This window comes from Moschus berezovskii, chromosome 27 (genome assembly GCF_049115385.1).
Source record: "Moschus berezovskii isolate FMDL1 chromosome 27, NW_MosBer_1.0, whole genome shotgun sequence".
Classification (NCBI taxonomy): domain Eukaryota; kingdom Metazoa; phylum Chordata; class Mammalia; order Artiodactyla; family Moschidae; genus Moschus; species Moschus berezovskii.
In genome coordinates this window covers 32865046-32888586 of record NC_142486.1, presented here as the reverse complement: position 1 = coordinate 32888586, position 23541 = coordinate 32865046, and the positions used below count along the sequence as shown (strand labels likewise).

Genomic DNA, 23541 nt, shown 5'->3' with positions numbered 1-23541 from the left:
TCAGCACCCTGTCTCCCAGGCCAGCGCCCCACCCGTCATCGCTCACTGCCCACTCTCCATCCCATGAGGTGAAATGTCAGGGTGGAGTCCATTTCCAGCCTCAACCCGCACGATCCCCTGGCCAGGCAACTGACAGTTGATTGTGGAAGCTGTCCACTCTATGTCCCTCCTGTCCTTTCTTTTATACACCTCCAGAATAAAAGAAAATGCAGCACCTACCATGTGCCATGGGTTCATGAATTAAATAATGCATATGAACTGATGTGTGACAGTGTGTGACATGTAACAGGTGTTCAGTAAACACTGGCTATTGCTGCTGGTGTTTATTGGTATTACTATCATGATAGGTGGCGCTAGTGGCAAAGAACCCACCTGCCAGTGCAGGAGATGCAAGAAACTTAGGTTTGATCCCTGGGTCGGGAAGATCCCCTGGACGAGGGTATGGCAACCCTCTCCAATATTCTTGCCTGGAGAATCCCATGGACAGAGGAGCCTGGCAGGCTACCGGGTCCCAAGAGTCGGACACGACTGAAGTGACACCACGGCACACGCTATTGTAATTCCCATTGTGGAGATGAAGACTGAGGGTCAAATGACCTCATCTCTCACTATTTCTAAATTGCAACCTATCCCCCGCCACACTTTCTGAGTCCTAACTTTGCATGGCGTGTCGGGGGCGGGGGAGGGGGCGGGGGTGGGGTTGGGGGGGACACATGTGGCTTCTGCTCTTGACAAGCAGCTCAGAAACCTCTCTGACCCGTTGATCTTCCACTCCCCTTAGGGAGCTGGCCAGACCCAGGGGGCACTTTACCCGGATAAGATTTTTCTCCACATTGTCATGGACCAAATCAATTCCGATCCTTTTCTCTCGCTGGTACAGACACTCCAGGGCCACCTGTAGGGAGTGATGAGAAATAGTGTGTTCTCCCTGCAGCTGTTTGTAGACCCTGAGCGGAAGTGACTCACTTATACCTTTGCCATGATCTGTTTCATTCCTGGGAAACCTGGATGTTTCATGGGGCCCCATTACTGTGTGTGTGGCTGGGCTTCTGCCTCCCCTTCTCCATCAGTGGAGGCTTCGAGATGCTGAGGGAGATGGGGGCTGTGGGATGCTGAGATGGTACACGGGTGCAAAATTAGTGCACACCCCAAGTAGGTCATGTTGGTTAAGTCAGCTCAACAAGTATAAAGCACTTAAAATACTGTCTGTAAGTATCACCGATGAATACATATATGTGAAAACCCCTCTTTGGAGATCTCTAAATGGAGGGAGAGCTTTGGAAAGCGGCTGAGGCCAAGTGAGACCCAGGCAACCCTGCCTCATGGCCCTTACGACCATTGTGGGGACATGAGCAGAATGGAATAGAAGTCAGGGGAGCAGATGCTCAGTGCAGCTCCTGCAGCAGCAGACTGTGAAATGGCGGTCACGGGCCATGGGCTTGTGATGTCACAAAGAGCATGGGAAGAGAAGGCGTCAGGGAGCATAGCAGGACATCTGGCACTGGGATGCAAGAACGTCTGGGAACCCAGGAAGGAGTGGGAGCCCTTGATTCCAGGAGAATTGACTGCCCCCTCCTCTCTGTGTCACAATCCATCAAGGTACTGGGGACACTGCAGTGAACTAAACAGACAGCCCTTGCTCATGTGGAGTTCGAACAGAAGAGCAAGCACAAACACATGTGAACACAGAAAGGAATCTCAGCTGTTTCTGACTGTGATGTGGGCTGGGATGAAAATATGGGACTGTGAGTGGGTGGGGAAGGAACGACCGGGTGGTTAGGGAGGACTTCCCTAAGGAGGTGGCAGACCATGACCTGAATTATGAGAAGCAGCAGAAATGAATGGGGATACTGTGCCAGGAAGCAGGAACCATTGGTGCAAAGGCCCTGGGGTCAGAAGTACAGCAGACAGGAAGCTTCGGGGCTGTGACAAGAAACTCGGATGTTAACCCCTCCGATGCATTCGGAAACCATTGAGGAGGTTTTAGTGGGCAGGTGCAGAGATCTAGTTTAATGTTTAAAACCATCCCTCTGGCTACTGTCTGGAAAATGGGTTGAAGGGAGCAGAAGTCAGGAGGCCAGGAAGGAGGCTGGCATCACGGTTCACTGAGAAGCACCTGGACCGAGGTGGTCAGCTTGGAGTTGGAAACAAGTGCATGGAAGTGATATGCCTCTGGTCCCTGTGCCCCCACGTGGCTGTCACAGGGGGCCGTACATGATGAGGCAGAGCTGGGCTTTCCAGACAGGCTCGACGAGTGAGGCGGGTTGGAGGCAGTGGGGGGAGCACTGGATTTCGGATGCTGCCCTGGATCTCTGAGCAGCAGTCCTTGCCCACTGTCCTTCCAGGTGGGGAACCTGGGGGTGTAGGGAAACAGCTGGGACCCCCAACACCCCATAGTGGTCAGAACCTGTTCCATGTCTCCAAGGGATCTGGAGGCAGGGCCCCTCCTACAGGTGTCCCCATGCCTGACAAAGAGCAGACACAGATGCAGGAGGTTGGCAGGCAAGATGTCTGCGTCCCCACGTGCTCCAGGAAGCAGCAGGACATTGTCTCGTGTGGCCACGATAATCTTCCACAGCCCAAGGCAGATAATGCCAGTCCCTTCCCCCAAAATGTCCAGGCCAGGACCCAGTGACAAATTCTCAGTTACTCAGACTCCTCTGCAGCCAGGGAGCCTATAAGAATTCTAGCAAATGGGCTAAACTCCAGGAGATGGTGAAGGACAGGGAAGCCTGACGTGCTGCAGTCCATGGGGTTGCAAAGAGTGGGACATAACACTTGCATTTCACTTTTCATAGACATCCTGGTCCCTCGCAGCTGAACAGCAGTCCTCGCTGAAAAAGTGGACAGAAATCCCTGACCTCAAGGAGCCTATATTCTAGTGCACGGGGCAAAACAGTAAATAAGTAAAAAACGTAAATTGTCTAGTGTGTTAGCAGGGTCTTAAGGGCTACGGAGAAAAATAAAGCAGTTAATTGAAACATGTCTTCTAAAAACCGTCACATACATATATGTACGTGTGTGCTTGTGATGTCTTTATGAAACACCTGTAGAACCCTAAATGCACTGGGATTATTGTCAATGACTAAGTTATATATAACTTATATGTATATAATATGCATATATATACATAATATATGTATGCATACATAATATATATACACAGCAATATATATTATGTATATATGCATATGTATACATGGGCTTCCCTCATAGCTTAGTGGTTAAGAATCTCCCTGCAATGCAGGAGACCCCGGTTCAATTCCCGGGTAAGGAAGATCCCCTGGAGAAGGGATTGGCTTCCCACTCCAGTACTCATAGGCTTCCCTGGTGGCTCAGACAGTAAAGAATCCGCCTGCAATGTGGGAGACCTGGGTTTGATCCCTGGGTTGGGAAGATCCCTTGGAGGAGGGCATGGTAACCCACTCCAGTATTCTTGCCTGGAGAATCCCATGGACAGAGGAGCCTGGCAGACTACAGTCCATGGGGTCGCAAAGAGTTGGACATGACTGAGGGACTAAGTGTGCACACACACACACGTAAATATATACATATATATATATTTAACTTAAAGCTGACTATAGATGATGATAGGAATCAGAGAACTAAAATCAGTGAACTAGATTAGAATGAGAGAATGGACTAGAATGAGAGAATTTAATTCAGATGACCATTATATCTACTACTGTGGGCAAGAATCCCTTAGAAGAAATGAAGGAGCCATCATAGTCAAAAAAAGAGTCTGAAATGCAGTACTTGGATGCAGTCTCAAAAATGACAGAATGATCTCTGTTTGTTTCCAAGGCAAACCATTCAATATCAGAGTAATACAAACCTGTGCCCCAACCAGTAATGCTGAAGAAGCTGAAGTTGAACGGATCTATGAAGACCTACAAGACCTTCTAGAACTAACACCCAAAAATGATGTCCTTTTCATTATAGGGGACTGGAATGCAAAAATAAGAAGTCAAAAAATATCTGAAATAACAAGAAAATTTGGCCTTGGAGTACAGAATGAAGCAGGGCAAAGGCTAATAGAATTTTCCAAGAGAACACACTGGTCATAGCAAACACCCGCTTCTAACAACACTAGAGAAGACTCTACACATGGACATCACCAGATGGTCAATACCAAAATCAGACTGATTACATTCTTTGTAGCCAAAGATGAAGAAGCTCTATACAGTCAGCAAAAATAAGACTAGGAGCTAACTGTGGCTCAGATCATGAATTCTTTATTGCCAAATTCAGACTTAAACTGAAGAAAGTAGGGAAAACCACTAGACCACTCAGGTATGACCTAAATCAAATCACTTATGATTATATAGTGGAAGTGACAAATAGATTCAAGGGATTGGAGCTGATAGAGTGTCTAAAGAACTATGGACAGAGGTTTGTGATGTTGTATAGGAGGCAGGGATCAAGACCATCCCCAAGAAAAAGAAATGTAAAAAGGCAAAATGGTTGTCTGAGGAGGCCCTACAAATAGCTGTGAAAAGAAGAGAAAGAAAAGGCAAAGGAGAAAAGAAAGATATATCCATTTGAACGCAGAGTTCCAAAGAATAGCAAGGAGAGATAAGCCTTCCTCAGCAATCAATGCAAAGAAATAGAGGAAAACAACAGAATAGGAAAAGCAAGAGATCTCTTCAAGAAAATTAGAGATAGCAAGGGACTATTTCATGCAAAGATGGGCTCAATAAAGGACAGAAATGGTATGGATCTAACAGAAGCAAAAGATATTAAGAGGTGGCAAGAATACACAGAAGAACTATACAAAAAAGAACTTCATGACCCAGATAATCACGATGGTATGATCACTCACCTAGAGCCAGACATCCTGGAATGCAAAGTGAAGTGGGCCTTAGGAAACATCACTATGAACAAAGCTAGTGGAGGTGATGGAATTCCAGTTGAGCTATTTCAAATCCTGTTTCAAAAGATGATGCTGTGAAAGTGCTGCATTCAATATGCCAGCAAATTTGGAAAACCCAGCAGTGGCCACAGGACTGGAAAAGGTCAGTTTTCATTCCAATCCCTAAGAAAGGCAATGCCAAAGAATGCTCAAACTACCACACAATTGCACTCATCTCATACGCTAGTTAAAGTAATGCTCAAATTTCTCCAAGCTAGGCTTCAAACTTCCAGATGTTCAAGCTGGACTTAGAAAAGGCAGAAGAACCAGAGATCTAATTGCCAACATCCACTGGATCATCGAAAAAGCAAGAGAGTTCCAGAAAAACATCTATTTCTGCTTCATTGACTATGCCAAAGCCTTTGACTGCGTGGATCACAACAAACTGTGGAAAAATATTAAAGAGATGGGAGTACCAGACCACCTGGCCTGCCTCCTGAGAAATCTGCATGCAGGCCAGGAACCAACAGTTAGAACTGGACATGGAACAACAGACTGGTTCCAAATTGGGAAAGGAGTATGTCAAAGCTGTATATTGTCACCCTGTTTATTTAACTTATATGCAGAGTTAATTTATCATGAGAAATGCTGGGCTGGATGAAGCGCAAGTTGGAATCAAGATTGCCAGGAGAAATATCAATAACCTCAGATATGCAGATGACACCACACTTATAACAGAAAGCAAAGAAGAACTAAAGAGCCTCTTGATGAAAGTGAAAGAGGAGAGTGAAAAAGTTGGCTTAAAACTCAACATTCAGAAAACCAAGATCGTGGCATCCGGTCCCATCACTTCATGGGAAATAGATGGGGAAACAGTGGAAACGGTGAGCGACTATTTTTTTGGGCTCCAAAATCACTGCAGATTGTGACTGCAGCCATGAAATTAAGATACTTGCTCCTTGGAAGGAAAGCTATGACCAACCTAGACAGCATATTGAAAAGCAGAAACATTACTTTGCCAACAAAGGTTCATCTAGTCAAAGCTATGGTTTTTCCAGTATGGTTTTTCATGTATGGATGTGAGAGTCGGACTATAAAGAAAGCTGGGGACCGAAGAATTGATGTTTTTGAACTGTGGTGTTGGAGAAGATTCTCGAGAGTCCCTTGGACAGCGAGGAGATCAAACCAGTCCATCCTAAGGGAAATCAGTCCTGAATGTTCATTGAAAGGACTGATGTTGAAGCTGAAACTCCTACTTTGGCCACCTGATGTGAAGAACTGACTCATTGGAAAAGACCCTAATGCTGGGAAAGATTGAAGGTGGGAGGAGAAGGGGACGACAGAGGATGAGATGGTTGGATGGCATCACCAACTCGATGGACATGAGTTTGAGTAAACTCAGGGAGTTGGTGAGTTGGTGACGGACAGGGAGGCTTGGCGTGCTGCAGTCCATGGGGTCACAGAGTCAGACATGACTGAGCGACTGGACTGAGCTGATAGACAATGATGCAGCTCAAACTGAGCTGCAAGATGCCTGTCACCTTGACCTTCACTCAAGGGGGGTGTGTGGGACTGTACTGCAGGGCTGACATCCCAGGCACCCCCAGGACCCCCTCCCTGCCCCACACTCACCTGCAATGGACACCTCAGCTCTTCAGCTGCGCACTCCAGCCGCCTCTTAATGGCATCCAAGCTGTGGTTCTCGTTCAGAAGCCTCTCCAGCTCGTAGTTTAGCTCCGATTTCCAGAAGCCGATGTCCGACAGCCTCTGGTCCAGGTTCCGGCAGGTCCCCTCCTGCATCTGGCGCGTCAGCTGATCCTTGTCCTGCATGAGCCGCATGGAGTCGCCCGTCATCCGGCCGGCCCAGAGCCGCGAGGCCTCGGCCCCACATAACTGCAGCCGGTTGGACTGGTCCCAGTCCTGGGGGCTGTAGCGACAGAAGAGGGCGGAGCGGCCGGCTGGCAGGATGGTGGGCGGCCGCAGGGCGCTACGGCAGGCAGCCCCCTCGTCCAGGCAGGTCTGGGCATTGGCCACCTTGTAAAAGAGGCTGGGTCTCCAAGCGTTGAGGTAGCGGTACCCTGGCAGGTAATAGGGCTGGTAGCACTCCTGGACTGTCGGGCCGGACACCACCGGGGGCAGCGCACTCACACCACAGGGTTTCCTGGGACCACAGTAAGTGGCTGTCTGAGTCGTTCCAAGAAACTCCATCTTCCCCCATCAGCCCTGCTAGGGCAAGAGTCTGCCCTAAGGGAGGCCAGGGCACCACAGGAAGGGGAAGGGGCTTCTCTTAGGGATGGGCAGGACCTCTGTGACTCGGCGCTGTTGTCATAAAGCCTGGGGGAGTGGTGCCCTCCTGGCTCTCCCACCCCCGCCCCTGGCTCACTTACCCCCTGCTGAGGCCATAGCTTCCCAATCGAAACACAGACATGACAACCAACAACATGAATGAGTTTTTCAATCGACAAGAGTTGGAGGTGCAAGAAATGGCATTTGTATATTTTCAATAAATAATCAAATCTGACTTTCCACACTTAACTCTGCCTATGGGAGAATGTGGTCCACTCCAGTACAGCCAATCAACTCAGGGTCAAGGTGGTCAAGACTAGTTGTTTCCCTTCTATCTTTGTCCCCAGGATGGCACCAGAGGGTCCATGCACATCATGGGATACCACTCAGGGGTAAAACAGAATGAGCTCTTGGCATACAGAAGAGCAGGAATGAATCTCAGGTGGATTAAGCTCAGTGGAAGCAGCTAGAATCACATCCTGTATGATTCTGTCTACATGACATTCTGGAAAAGGTAGATCCATGTGGACAGAAGACAGATCAATGGGGCTGGCGGTGAGAGGGAGATTGACCAGAAGGGGAAGGAGAAAATTTGGGAATGATGACAGCACTGTTCTGTATCTTGATGGTGATGGGGGTTATGCAACTATCTCTCAAAACTCATAGAACCATCCACTAAAAAGTGTGAAGCTCTAATACTTTGGCCACCTGATGCAAAAAACTGACTCACTGGAAAAAGACCCTGATGCTGGGAAGGATTGAAGGCAGGAGGAGAAGGGGACAACAGAGGATGAGATGGTTGGATGGCATCACCGATTCAATGGACATGAGTTTGAGCAGACTCTGGGAGACAGTGAAGGACAGCCTGGGGTCGCTGCAGTCCATGGGGTCACAAAGAGTCAGACACAACTGAGCAACAAAAAAGGGGTGGTTTTTACTGTATGTAAATTATACTTCAACAAACCTGAACTTAATAAGGAAGGTGGGGGAGGGGTTGTGAGTTCATTGGCAGGGCTCTGCCATGTCTGTTTGGCTTCACTGTTAACTCACAGCACCTGACACAGGACTAAATGGATGAATGGGAGTCTAGACTGAGGGTTTCATTATTCCAGAAAAGGCGTTCAACTTTCCATTCTATACCAATACTTTTATTCCATCAAGAAACTTCTTCCCTTCCTTGGTTGGTGGGAGTGGCAATAAAGTCTCAAGGTATTCAACTAGAGGGGTGCTTGATTTGTGGGGTCCCTTCTCCCTTTTGAGGGCTTCCCATGTGGTGACAGTGGTAAAGGACCCCCCTGCCAATGCAGGAGATGTAAGAGATGTGGGTTCAATCCCTGGGTCAGGAAGATCCCCTGGAGGAGGGCATGGCAACCCTCTCCAGTATTCTTGCCTGGGAAATTCCATGGACAGAGGAGCCTGGCGGGCTGCAGTCCATGGGGTTGCAGAGTCAGACACAACTGAAGCGACACACGTAACCCTATTCTACTGATTCTATTCTTCCCTCTTTTGGAATGAGAAAGACAATACAGTCAACCCTCAAATAGTCCTTGTTAGTGGAGTGTGATGGTTAACATGAATTTTCTCCCCAGTCACCTAAAACCTGGACTGAAAAATGTAGTGGGTACTAGATGACTAAGGCAGAGAGAAATGCATTAAGCACCTCTGTATACATAGGGCTTTACATAAACTCATTTATTTCATTTCCACAGTGAGCCTATAAGAAAGCTTGAGATTCCCATCTTATAGGGTGGGCTTTGGGCCCCCTCTGGACCTAGAGTGCTTACCTTGCAGGATCATTAGAGATGGGACATCCCACCCAGGAAGCGTTTGTATATTGAAGAATTTCAAGAAATAGTCCAGAAAGACTCAGGGTATTTATAAAGCACTAAATGTTAATGGCAATAATATTAATGTGATCACATATCTAAAAACACATATATATACATTATACATATATATAATGGAATATTGCTCAGCCATTACAAATAATGAAATAATACCATTTGCAGCAACATGGATGGACCTAGAGATGATCATACCAAGTGAAGTGAGTCAGAGAAAGACAAATATCATATCAGTTCAGTTCAGTCTCTCAGTTGTGTCTGACTCTTTGTGACCCCATGAACCACAGCACACCAGGCCTCCCTGTCCATCACCAACTCCCGGAGTTCACCCAAACCCATGTCCATTGAGTCAGTGATGCCATCCAACCATCTCATCCTCTGTTGTCCCCTTCTCCTCCTGCCCTCAATCTTTCCCAGTATCAGGGTCTTTTCAAACGAGTCAGCTCTTTTCATCAGATGGCCAAAGGATTGGAGTTTCAGCTTCAGCATCAGTCCTTCCAATGAATATTCAGGACTGATTTCCTTTAGGATGGAAAATATCATATGATATCACTTATATGTAGAATCTAAAATATGACACAAATGAAATTATTTACAAAATAGAAATAGACTCATAGACTTAGAAAACAAATTTATAGTTATCAAAGGGGAAAGAAGGTGGGGGGGAAAGATAAATTAGGCATTTGGCATTAACAGATATACACTACTATAAATAAAAAATATAAACAACAAGGTCTTATTGTATAGCACAGGGAACTATATTCAGTATCTCGTAATAACCCAAAATGGAAAAAAATCTAAAAATGGAAAAGAATCTCAAAAGAATCTATATGGGCTTCCCTGGTGGCTCAGTCAGTAAAAAAATCTGCCTGCAATTCCGGAAACCCGGGAGCAATCCCTAGTCGGGAAAATCCCCTGGAGAAGGGAGTGGCTGCCCACTCTAGTATTCTTGCTAGAGAATTTCATGGACAAGGAGTCTGGCGAGCTACAGTCAATGGGGTCTCAGAGAGTCGAACAAGACTGAGAGACTAACACTTTCATACGTATATATATACATATATACACACCCAAAACTGAATCACTTTGCTGTACACCTGGAACCAATATGACATTGCAAATCAACTATACTTCAACAAAAATAAATAAATAAACATTAATGTAAGCAATATCTAAGAGTGTGAAGTTTAGATTTTCTCACCGTTCAGCTACTTTCAGTTTTTTCAGATAAACTCCAATGATCAGATCTTTGCATTTTTCTAGAGATATCCTATGCACATACAAGCTTATATCGATCTATATCTTTTTCACATAGATGATAAACACGATACCCACTGTTTTCCACATAAGTGTAACTCTTGGAGATCTCATTTCAGTCCATAAACCTCTCTTTCTACCGTTTAGCGGCTGTGCACCCCTCCATTATACAGAGGTGCTATGATCTGTTTGATCATTCTCTACAATGGGGCATTTACAGGTATTTCCTCTAAGCATTGCTGCAATAAATGTCTTACCTCTTGCATTTCTTTTTTTTAAGAAAATCTTTTTACTTTGTATTGGAGTATAGCCAGTTGACTATGTTGTGATAGCTTCAGGTGGACAGTGAAGGACTCAGCCCTAGATACACAGGTATCAACTCTCCCCCAAACTCCAGTCACATCCAGGCTGCCACATAATGTTGAGCAGAGTTCCCTGTGCTATACAGCAGGTTGGTTATCCATTTAAAATATAGCAGTGCCATTCACATTTCTTTAAGTCGGGTTTGCGGAGGTACAGTTTCCACACAGTGGAATTCACCCGGAGCAGTCCTGTGCAGGCGATTGAAGGTACGCAGGCCCGCGGTCACCACGGGATGAAAGCGTCCCCACCACCCAGGAAGATCGTTGTGCTCTTCCTTCTGCTTCTGACTCGGCAACCACCGATGTGTCCTCTGTCCCTACAGTGTGTGTGAATGCCCACCCGGTCTTGTCTGACCCTTTGCAACCCCATAGCCAGCCAGGCTCCTCTGTCCATATTTCCCAGGCAAGAATACTGCAGTGGGTTGTCATTTCCTTCTCCAGGGGATCTTCCAGACCCGGGGATCAAACCCCCATCTCCTCATTGCAGGCCATTTGTTGACCTCTGAGCCACCTAGGTAGCCCCACAGAATGCCATTTAAACAGAATCATGTAGAATACAATCCTTTAAGCTTGGCCTCTTTCCCTTAGTAGTTCTTTTCCTTTTTAAAAAATTTGTTTATTCGGCTGCACCAAGTCTTTAGTTGCAGCATATGGGATCTAGTTCCCTGACTAGGGATCAAACCCAAGCTCCCTGCATTGGGAGCACAGAGTCCCAGCCACAGGGCCACCAGGGACATCCCTCTTTAGTAGCTCTGTCTAAAAGCGATAAGCATCCTTCCATATACATTTCTGGGCATGTCTGAGCATAACTTCCAGAAGAAGTTACAGGATAGAAAAGCATGCATTTTTTTTAACGTGAATATGTATTATCTTGAAGCCTTTCTGCCTTTGGGCCTCTGGGTATATGCGTTCTATATATTATTTATATGCCTGTTTATTGTCCTGAAGATTTTCCCACCCGTGGGGATCTGGGGCAATGGCTTCTAATTTAGACACTGACAGCCATCAGTCAGAGGTGGCAGTTCCTGCCTGTTTCCCTTGACCAGGAGCCTGCTGCTATACATGTGGGGGACCAGGCACGAACACCACAGCCTCCTACCTGGCACCAGTTACAGGGCTGCTGGAGAAGAAGGAGCGAGGACTTAGAGAAACCCAGAGAGGCTAGACAACTCTCCACAGGCTGGGATCCATTTGGGGTCCTGCTCACCTGGGTTCCAGGTTGCTTGCTTGAAAGCTCTGGGGAGATGTCCCAGGACAAACCCCGCAAAAATCCACAAAGTGAAACTGTCATCAGAGAAACTGACCCGCCTGCCTTTCAGCCATGGGGGGGTCTGGCATGATTTTCCTAGGCAAGGTGTGGGGCTCCCTGAAGAGAATATTCAGCTCAAAATCCTGATACAGAACTTCATCTGTAATATACACAGTATCTATATGACCCAAGTGCATTTTTTCTCTGCTGTAAAGAGATAGAAAAATCTATGCAAGGGTGTAACCTACCAGGACTTCTCCATCTCCTGGCCTTAGCTCCTCTCCGATGCAAGTTTCTAAAACCCCTCCCTCCCTCCAACAAAAGGAAGATGTTAACTACTTGATGACCAGATGCGTGCAGCCCCAGGCCTCCCGGAGTCTAATGTTAACCCACGTGACACCTCACCATCAGCCAATCAGAAACTTGTGCATGAGCTGATCGCATACCCTGTGAACTCCTCCGTCACCTGACATTTTAAAAACTCTTTGCCAAAAGCTGAGCTGGCAGTGTTTTGGGGCCTAAGCAATCTATCTTTGTCTTTGCCTGGCCCTGCAATCAACCTTTCTCTGCTCCAGACTCCAGCGTTTCGGGTTGTTTGGCTGCCCTGTGCATTGGGCACACGAACTTGCGCTCACAGGGGTGGAGAGTAGGGGAGAGGCTGATCTCAGTGAATCGTGTTTTCGGACCCACAGGTCACCGTCCTGGCCTCCACTCCAACCTGCTTACACACTGTTGGTTGCTGAGTCAGTGACAGCGGTTGAGGGGCCGTGTGGCTAGGAAACTTTCATGCAGGGGAATCCGCTCAGTGCTGTCCTGACGGAGGAGGCCTTTCTGTCGAGTGGAATCCCAGCCCCTCCTCCCAGCCTGGAAAAATGCCAGGAATCATGCTTTGTGGATGGAAGTTGTGAGAATCAAGTAAAGGCCTAGCAACAATGTACTCAGCATAGTGGGTGATCAAGAGTTGACATTACTATTATTACTATTATATTACGCTTCGGCACATCATTGCATTAATCCTTTTGATCATGGCATTATTCCTGCCCTCATTTTACAGGGGGCAAACTGAGAGTTGCCTTTATTTACCCAAGGGCACACAGATGGTCTTCAGAAATGGCTCAGGTAATGTCCTGTTTCCCTCAAGGTGGGGGGCAGGGAGGAGAGCCAGCTAAAAACCCTAAATGTACCTACAGTGGGGCTGATAGGGAGCTCAGAGAACATTTCAGCAATATTGGGTTTCTATTTCTCCCCCATTTTATTATAAACAATTTTTTTATTTGGCCATGCTACATGGTTTGTGAGATCTCAGTTCCCCGACCAGAGACTGAAGCCTTGTCCTTGGCAGTGAAAGCATGTAATCCTAAGCACTGGATTGCCAGGGAATTCCCTATTATAAACAATTTTTTAAATGTAGTGGTTTTAACAAGGACCTATTGTATCTCACATAGAACTCTGCTCAATGTCATGTGACAGCCTGGATGGGAGGGGAGTAGGGGGAGAATGGATACATATATATGTGTAGCTGAGTTGCTCTGCTGTCCACCTGAAACTATCACATGGTTAATTGGCTACGCATGCATGCTAAGTCGGGAGAAGGCAATGGCAACACACTCCAGTACTCTTGCCTGGAAAATCCCATGGACGGAGGAGCCTGGTAGGCTGCAGTCCATGGGGTCACTAAGAGTCGGACACGACTGACCGACTACACTTTCACTTTTCCTTTCCTACATTGGAGAAGGAAATGGCAACCCACTCCAGTGTTCTTGCCTGGAGAATCCCAGGGACAGGGGGAGCCTGGTGGGCTGACGTCTATGGGGTCGCACAGAGTCGGACATGACTGAAGCGACTTAGCAGCAGCAGCAGAAGGCTTCTCCAGAGAAGGCAATGGCAACCCACTCCAGTACTCTCAACTGGGAAATCGCATGGGTGGAGGAGCCTGGCGGGCTGCAGTCCATCGGGTCACTAAGAGTCAGACACGACTGAGCGACTTCACTTTCACAAATCAGAGAAGGAAATGGCAGCACACTCCAGTGTTCTTGCCTGGAGAATCCCAGGGACGGGGGAGCCTGGTGGACTGCCGTCTATGGGGTCGCACAGAGTTGGACACGACTGAAGCAACTTAGCAGCAGCAGCAGCAGCATGCTAAGTCACTTTAGTCGTGTCTGACTCTTTGACACCCTATGGATTGTAACTCGCTAGGCTCCTCTGTCCATGGGATTCTCCAAATGAGAATACTGGAGTGGTTTGCCATGCCCTCCTCCAGGGGATCTTCATGACCCAGGGATTGAACCCGTGTCTCTTATGTCTCCTGCATTGGAGGTGAGTTCTTTACCACTAGCGCCACCTGGGAAGTTCTTAATTGGCTATCAGTTCAGTTCAGTTCAGTTGTGTCCGACTCTTTGCAACACATGAATCACAGCACGCCAGGCCTCCCTGTCCATCACCAACTCCCGGAGTTCACTCAAACTCATGTCCATTGAGTCGGTGATGTCATCCAGCCATCTCATTCTCTGTTGTCCCCGTCTCCTCCCACCCCCAATCCCTCCCAGCATCAGAGTCTTTTCCAGTGAGTCAACTCGTTGCATGAGGTGGCCAAAGTATTGCAGTTTCAGCTTCAGCATCAGTCCTTCCAATGAACACCCAGGATTGATCTCTTTTAGAATGGAGTGGTTGGATCTCCTTGCAGTCCAAGGGACTCTCAAGAGTCTTCTCCAACACCACAGTTCAAAAGCATCAATTCTTCGGCGATCAGCTTTCTTCACAGTCCAACTCTCACATCCATACATGACCACGGGAAAAACCATAACCTTGACTAGACGGACCTTTGTTGGCAAAGTAATGTCTCTGCTTTTTAATATGCTCTCTAGGTTGGTCATAACTTTCCTTCCAAGGAGTAAGCGTCTTTTAATTTCATGGCTGCAATCAGCATATGCAGTGATTTTGGAGCCCCCAAAAATAAAGTCTGACACTGTTTCCACTGTTTTTCCATCTATTTCCCATGAAGTGATGGGACCAGATGCCATGATCTTTGTTTTCTGAATGTTGAGCTTCAAGCCAACCTTTTCACTCTCCTCTTTCACTTTCATCAAGAGGCTTTTGAGTTCCTCTTCACTTTCTGCCATAAGGGTGGTGTCATCTGCATATATGAGATGATTGATATTTCTCCCGGCAATCTTGATTCCAGCTTGTGCTTCTTCCAGCCCAGCGTTCCTCATGATGTACTCTGCATAGAAGTAAAATAAGCATGGTGACAATATACAACCTTGACGTACTCCTTTTCCTATTTGGAACCAGTCTGTTGTTCCATGTCCAGTTCTAACTGTTGCTTCCTGACCTGCATACAGGTTTCTCAAGAGGCAGGTCAGGTGGTCTGGGATTCCCATCTCTTTCAGAATGTTCCACAGTTTATTGTGATCCACACAGTCAAAGGCTTTGGCATAGTCAATGAAGCAGAAATAGATGTTTTTCTGGAACTCTCTTGCTTTCTCTATGATCCAGCGGATGTTAGCAATTTGATCTCTGATGCCTCTGCCTTTTCTAAAACCTGCTTGAACATCTGGAAGTTCACAGTTCACGTACTGCTGAAGCCTGGCTTGGAGAATTTTGAGCATGACTTTACTAGCATGTGAGATGAGTGCAATTGTGCGGTAGTTTGAGCATTCTTTGGCATTGCCTTTCTTTGGCATTGGAATGAAGACTGACCTCTTCCAGTCCTGTGGCCACTGCTGTGTTTTCCAAATTTGCTGGCATATTGAGTGCAGCACTTTCACAGCATCATCTTTCAGGATTTGAAATAGCTCAACTGGAATTCCATCACCTCCACTAGCTTTGTTCGTAGTGATGCTTTCTAAGGCCCACTTGACTTCACATTCCAGGATGTCTGGCTCTAGGTCAGTGATCACACTATCGTGATTATCTTCGTCGTGAAGATCTTTTTTGTACAGTTTTTCTGTGTATTCTTGCCACCTCTTCTTAATATCTTCTGCTTCTGTTAGGTCCATACCATTTATGTCCTTTATCGAGCCCATCTTTGCATGAAATGTTCCCTTAGTATCTCTAATTTTCTTGAAGAGATCTGTTGTTTTTCCCATTCTGTTGTTTTCCTCTATATCTTTGCACTGATCGCTGAAGAAGGCTTTCTTATCTCTCCTTGCTATTCTTTGGAACTCTGCATTCAGATGCTTATATCTACAAAATTAAAAATTCAAAAGAATAAATAAATGCAGTGGTTTTAAAACACATTGTCTAAAATAGAAGGTTATCTTCAAACAAACTCTCTCACAGAAGCAGAGCACAGGACACAGGGCCCTGAGATGCTCTGGCTGGAGGGAGGGGGAGCTGGGGGCCCTTTCATGTGAGTCCCTAGAGCTCCACGGAGCAGGGTGAGAAACCCATGATTTAGCCCACCCCCTACCCCATTTCACAAATGAGGCTTGAAGTTCACCAGGAAGAGGAAAAACCAAACTCCATGTCCATGTTTTCTGATTATCTAGAGGAATGGTACGGTAGGCATGATAATCAAAGGCATTCTGTTAAATTTGGAATCATGTGGATGGTAACTAGACATTGTGACCACTTTGTAGTGTAGACAAACATCGAATTAATAGGTGGTACACCTGAAGCTAATACAGTGTTAAGTACCAATTTTTTTCTAAAAAAAATTTGGATTCACGCCATGGGTGAGAGTTGTGTTCATTTCCTACTGTTGCTGTCACAAATCTCCACAAATTTAGTGACCTGACACAACACAAAATAAATTTGTCTACACTACCAAGTCATCACAATGTCTAGTTAGCAATCCACGTGATTCCAAATGTGACAGAATGACTGTTGATCATCATGACAATCCTACTGTTTCTCTAGATAATCAGTGTGATATCAGATAACATGGACGTGGAGTCTGCTTTTTCCACTTACTGGTTAGGTGACCTTCAAGCCTCTTTGTTGGTGAAATGGGGAGGGAGGTGGGCTAAACTGTTAATAGCTCTGGAGGTCAGAATTCCAAAATGCGGCTCAAGGTGCTCAAATCAAGGTGTGAGGAGGGATGATTTCTTCTGGAAGCTCCAGGGAGAATCAGATTCCTCGCCGTTTCCAGCTTCCAGAGTCTGCCTGCATCCTTTGGCTTGTGGCCCCATCCCACCCCCATCTTGGGTGGCCTCCTCCTGTGACTGCTTGAAGCGGGACTTCAGTTCCCAGCCAGAGATTGAGGTCTGGCCATGGCAGTGAGAGCACCAATCTTACCCACTAGACCATGGGTCAGTGACAAGGCTCTGACCCTTAGGCTTTGCAGGAAAGAACTCCCACAAAGTTGGAAAGTAGTGAAACAAGTGTTTTTAGGAGGAAAAAGAATACATGTGTGTATAGACTTGCGAGTGGGCTCAGAGAGAGAGTTGTGCCCTCATGGTTATTTGAATCACCTTTATGGGGCATTTCTTCTGGGTTTCCTTTGACCAATCATTTTGATTTGCCTCTTCTGAGTCCATGTTTGGCATATCTCAGGGTCCTCCCAGGTGTGCACACGCATCTCTCAGCTAAGATGGATTCTACCAAAGAGGCCTATGGGGAGTTAGCACCACGTAGCTTCACTCCCCTTTTGACCTCCATGGAGCCTTTCTGCACAAGTGTGGTGGAGGAGATCTCCTGACTTTGAGAATGAGAAATATGTAATCTCTTATCTTCTATCAGGGCAGGGCCTAGCCTCCTCCCTCAACTGTACTATTATTTTCTTCTTGGAGTATCAGTCTACAGAGAATAAACTCCCACTGTTTGCCCAGGGGTCCACTTATCTCCTGCCTCAGGTGGGCAGATGGATGAATGGATGAAGTGACAGCATTTCAAATGCCATTAAATGAGAGAGGCAAATTCAAAAAATTGGGCATGGTTCAACCAAAACTCAGCAAAAACAAATAGTAAAACACGAAGACTCCGTCTGAAAGGCTCAAGGAATCAACTTCTAAAAATTTAGAAAGAAAAAAATACTTAAATATGTTGAGTGTGACAGTTGGGGAACTCCTGAACAGTGCCTGCCTCCTAAAGGATGGGCAGCAGGGTGTTTACGGTTCATCCACAGGGTAGCAGATATAATACTTTACTCCTTTTCATGGCTGAATGCTATCTTGTATGGCTAGGTCACGTTTTGCTTACCATTCATGGACATTTGGGCTGTTTCTGCTTTTTGGCTGGTATGAATAATGTTGCTCTGAACATTTCTATATAAGTTTTTGTGTGGATGTAAGTTTTCAATTTTGTTGAATAGATACCAAAAAGTAGAATTACTGGGTCATATGGTAATTCTGTTTTGGTTACTATTGAGTTTTAATAAAAGGTCTGTACAGTCAAAGCTATGGTTTTTCCAGTAGTCATGTACAGATGTGAGAATTAGACTATAAAAGAAGCCTGAGCAGTGAAGAATTGATGTTTTCAAATTGTGGAGCTGGAGAAGACTCTTGAGAGTCCCTTGGACTGCAAGGAGATCAAACTAGTCAATCCTAAAGGAAATCAACCCTGAATATTCATTGGAAGGACTGATGCTGAAGCTGAAGCTCCAATACTTTGGTCACCTGATGTGAGTAACTGACTTATTGGAAAAGATGCTGATGCTGGGAAAGATTGGAGGCAAAAGGAGAAGACGGCAGCAGAGGATGAGATGGTTAGATGGCATCACCAACTCAATGAACATGAATGTGAGCAACCTCTGGGAGATAGGGGAACCTGGCGTGCTGCAGTCAATGGGGTCACAAAGAGTCGGATACAACTGAGCAACAAAACAACAACAACACGTTGCAAATCAGGACTTTTTATTACTTAGTTTTTAATAAATATTATGCTATCCATAGAAGTTAACTCAGGAAACTTCCAGCAACAGAGTCAGCCCTCTCACACTCAGGCTAGGTCACACATGTTGCTTTGAACAGTAAGTTCCTGGCATGGGGGAATTGTCTTTCTCTCTCTGGGCTCAGTTCATGTCTCCAAACCCTTGGGGTATTTTGTCCCCTGCATCCAGACAGTAGACTCAACACACACAAGGTGAGCTGTGATGGGAAAACCAAGAAACCAGAACAGAGGCTGCTTCCGTCTGTCACCCTGTGTGACCACTGGGAGTTCTTACTTGTGTCTAGAATGCAAAACAGTGAAGCAGAGTGTGACCCTCCAGGTATGATATTTTTGTTTGAAACATGGGCATTTTAGTTCATGCACAAAGTCTTTCACTGGACTGAGTATCTCCCTGGTGGTCCAATGATTAAAGACTTTGCCTTACATGCAGGGGGTTCGTTCAGGTTCATTCCCTGGTCGGGAAACTAAGATCCCCCCATGCCCCGCAGCCAAAAAAAAAAAAAAAATTGAAATGTAATCTTTATATCTTTCAACTGTAGCAAAACCAAGATGATAACCAGGAATTTAATTACTATTGGGAATACTGTTGTGTAGAAGAGAAAGGTGTTAAAATCACTGTTTACTCTGGGTGTCAAATACATTAGATAAACCTCTGCTTAGAGATCCCTCCTGCATGTGTGCTAAGCCACTTCAATGGTGTCCAACTCTTTGCAACCCAATGGACTGCAGCCGGCCAGACTCCTCTGTCCTTGGGATTCTCCAGGCAACAGTACTGGAGTGGGTTGCCATGCCCTCCTCCAGGGGATCTTCCCAACACAGGGATGGAACCCAAGGCTGTTACATCTACCTGCACTGGCAGGCAGGTTCTTTACCTCTAGCACTAGCCCAGAGATTCCACATCCACCACTAAAACTTTTTTTTTTTTAATCTCTTTCTGGCTGATGGAAAACTTGTTCACTTTCTGAATCATCTGGAGGAGGTGGACTAGGAGAGGCTGGGGTATGAGGAACGGGAGACCTGACTCACTACCTAAGTGGTGCGCCCAAGCCTCCACCGCATCAGGAACCTCTCTCCCAGCCAGCATCCCACGGACTGTTTCATTTCCGTCTCTCTCTGCAGCTCCCGCATTGAGATGACTGCCTGACTTCCCTAGGCAGTGAAGGGACAGCTCCACCTCTGTGAAATTAACGCGAAATGCATCTGGCTACAGAAGAAAGGCCTGGAGATTGTCTTAGGAGACGGCTGGAGGAGTGCTGTCCAGCAGTAGAACTTTCGGCAGCGAGCAAATCAACACAGCAAGTCCACAAGCGTTCCTTGGGCGCCCCCTGCAGGTAGGTAGAATCTACCACTTGCCCTTCCCCGAAGCCAAAATCTCACAGGCGGTGGCTCCAAGCAGTGCTTAGAAAACCCCGCATAATAAGGGCAAACACAGGAAAGAGAAAAAGAAATCCAGGAAGAAGCTGCTTTCAATTCAGCATCCTTGTCAGTTTGTATCGTTCACAAATGAAATTTATATTTTACAATGTAGTTTTTCTTTTTTTTTTTTATTATGAATTTCAGAAGGTATTTTTTCAGTGCTTAGGGCTCTAGTCCTGGCTGGTGTCCAATAATCGAGCAATCTTTCTGGAAATCTCCCTGCAGACACACACATACATGTGTGCTAAAACATATGCCTATACGCACTCACTGCCACATTTATTGTAACAGGGGAAAAAAGCAAATGGCCTTTGATATAGGATGCCTGAATGAAATATAAAACATCTATTCTATGGAGAACTCTGCAGCGTTAACAAAAAAAGAAAAGGTTAGGCTTGTATTTGCTGATAGGGAAAGATTTTTAAGATAAAAGTGAAGAAAGCAAGATATAGAACAGTGCATACGATAGGGTACTACTTAAGCAGATATATGGGCTTCCCAGGCGGCTCAGTGGGTAAAGAACCCACCTGCAATGCAGGAGCCGCAGGAGACATGGGTTTGATACCTGGGTCGGGAAGATCCCCTGGAGGAAGGCACAGCAAGCCACACCAGTGTTCTTGCCTGGAGAATCCCATGGACAGAGGAACCTGGCCAGCTATGGTCCACGGGCACACAAAGAGTCAGACATGACTGATCATGGACACACAAGCAGATATTTAGGTAATTGTATAAGGACAAACATTTCTGGAAAGATACACAGGATGATTATCTTGGGCAGGGACAGGACTGGAATGAACACAAATGGGGAGAATTTTTTTTTTTTAATTAAACCTTCCAAACTGGTATACATACAGGGTCGACCCTGGAACAGTGTAGGGGAGTTAGGGGCACCAGACCTCAACACAGCTGAAAACCCATGTATAATTTATAGTCAGCCCTAGTTATCCACCATTCCATATCCTTGGATTTAACCAACTGTAGATTGTGTAGTCAGAGAAGGCAAAGGCACCCCACTCCAGTACTCTTGCCTGGAAAATCCCATGGATGGAGGAGCCTGGTGGGCTGCAGTCCATGGGGTCGCTAAGAGTCAGGCACGACTGAGTGACTTTACTCTCACTTTTCACTTTCATGCATTGGAGAAGGAAATGGCAACCCACTCCAGTGTTCTTGCCTGGAGAATCCCAGGGATGGGGGAGCCTGGTGGGCTGCCGTCTATGGGGTCGCACAGAGTCGGACATGATTGAAGCGACTTAGCAGCAGCAGCAGATTGTGTAGTACTGTAATATTTAGTATTGAAAAACAATCCCAGTATAACTGGACATGTGCAGTTAAACCTGTGTTGTTCAAGGATCATTAATTTTATTTTCATATCTATGTAATATATGCATTCTCCAGGCAAGAATCCTGGAGTGCGTAGTCATTCCCTTCTCCATGGGGATCTTCCCCATCCAGAGATCAAACCTGGGTCTCCTGCATGGCAGGTGGATTCTCTACTATATGAACCACCAGGGAAGCCCCCAGTACATAAATAGTATATTATGTGTTGCTGCTGCTGCTAAGTCACTTCAGTCGTGTCCGACTCTGTGTGACCCCATAGACGGAAGCCCACCAGGCTCCCCCGTCCCTGGGATTCTCCAGGCAAGAACACTGGAGTGGGTTGCCATTTCCTTCTCCAATGTGTGAAAGTGGAAAGTGAAAAGTGACAGTGAAGTCGCTCAGTCGTGTCCGACCCTTAGCGACCCCACGGACTGCAGCCTACCAGGCTCCTCCATCCATGGGATTTTCTAGGCAATAGTACTGGAGTGGCTTGCCATTGCCTTCTCCGATATTATGTGTTATATGTAATCTATTCATATATGTAACCTAATAGGGCATCAACTTCTGGCTAAGATTGGATAATGGAGATTGACTGTACCCTCCCATCTGAAACTACTCAAAAAAAACACCCAGAATATATGGAACAATGATTTTTAAGACACCGGACATCAGGCATGAAGGACAGTCCTCTCTGATGGGAAACAAACGAGGTGAGTCCCCCTATCGTTGAAGCTCATCACCTGGATGGGGAGTTTCCAGGCCCTGGTGCAGGGAGAACGTCTCCAGTTAAGGGAGCTAGGAGGTGGGACGCCAGGGTGTGCAGAGTCTGAAGGGCAGAGGTCCAAAGAGGAGGACGCTGCCCAGAGAGACTGTCCCTGGGTCTCCAGGTGAGCAAGATCAGTACACACCCATGAGGAAATGACCCCGGGCTGGGGAAGGACCACCCAAGAGCATCAGAGGGAGCCATCCCCAGAGCCCTGCCCCCCCAGGCTGGGAATCGCTCCCCATCACACCAGGCTCAGTAGATTTCATCATCTGTGTGACATCAGGTCAAATAGCCAGAGGGCTTTGCCTCAGGATTAGGGTGAAATTTGCCTCAGACTCTCTTTGCCGGAAAAAGGTCCAGATAGTCCAAGCTACAGTTCTTCCAGTAGTCATGTGTGGATGTGAGTGTTGGACTACAAAGAAGGCTGAGCACCAAAGAATTGATGCTTTTGAACTAAGGCGTTGCAGAAGACAATGTCCCTTGGACAGCAAGGAGATCAAACCAGTCCATCCTAAAGGAAATCAGTCTTGAATATTCATTGGAAGGACTGATGCTGAAGCTGAAACTCCAATCATTTGGCCACCTGATGCAAAGAGCCAACTCATTGGAAAAGACCCTGTTGCTGGGAAAGATTGAAAGCAGGAGGAGAACAGGATGGCAGAGGATGAGATGGTTGGATGGCATCACCGACTTGATAGACATGTGCTCAGTTGCTCGGTCATGTCCGACTCTTTGCGACCCCATGGACTGTAGCTTGCCAGACTCCTCTATCCATGGGGATTCTCCAGGCAAGAATATAGAAATGGATTGTCATGCTCTCCTCCAATAGATCGTCCCAACCCAGGGATCAAATCCAGGTCTCCCGCATTGCAGGTGGATTCTTTACCGTCTGAACCACCAGGAAAGCCCAGTGAGTCTGGGCAAACTCCGGGAGATGGTGAAGGACAGGGAAGCCTGGCGTGCTGCAGTCCATGGGGTCACAAAGAGTCAGACACAACTGAGTAACACTTTTCACTTTCACTTGGTCTACAGAGGCTGCTGTACAAAATCCAACAGAGTGACACACAATACTATAGACACCGGAAATGGATTTCTCAGAGTTCTGAAAGTCTGAGATCAGGGCACCAGTACGGTTTGGTTCTGGTGTCGTTTCTCTAACTGACTTACAGGCAGCCGCCTTCTCACTCACTGTGTCCCCACAAGGCCTTTCCTGTGCAGAGAGGTAGCAACCTAAATGTCTCCTCTTATAAAGACACTAATCTGTCATGAGGACACTGCCCCCCCATGACCTCATCAAAATCAACAACAGCTCTTCAAAAGGCATTCATAAGAGAATTTCCATTCTCAAACCACCGACTAGGAGA

General features: G+C 46.5%; 1 protein-coding gene across 1 annotated transcript in view; it reads right to left on the bottom strand.

The window, feature by feature from the left end:
- Positions 1–7060, bottom strand: part of TEKT5 (tektin 5) — a 50353-nt gene extending 43293 nt beyond the window's left edge. The window contains exons 1-2 of the mRNA XM_055408887.2: positions 6485–7060; positions 812–895 (exon numbers count right to left, since the gene is read on the bottom strand). Of these exons, the coding sequence (XP_055264862.2) occupies positions 812–895; positions 6485–7060 (660 nt within the window). The remainder of the gene's footprint in view (positions 1–811; positions 896–6484) is intronic.
- Between the last annotated feature and the right edge of the window lie 16481 nt (positions 7061–23541).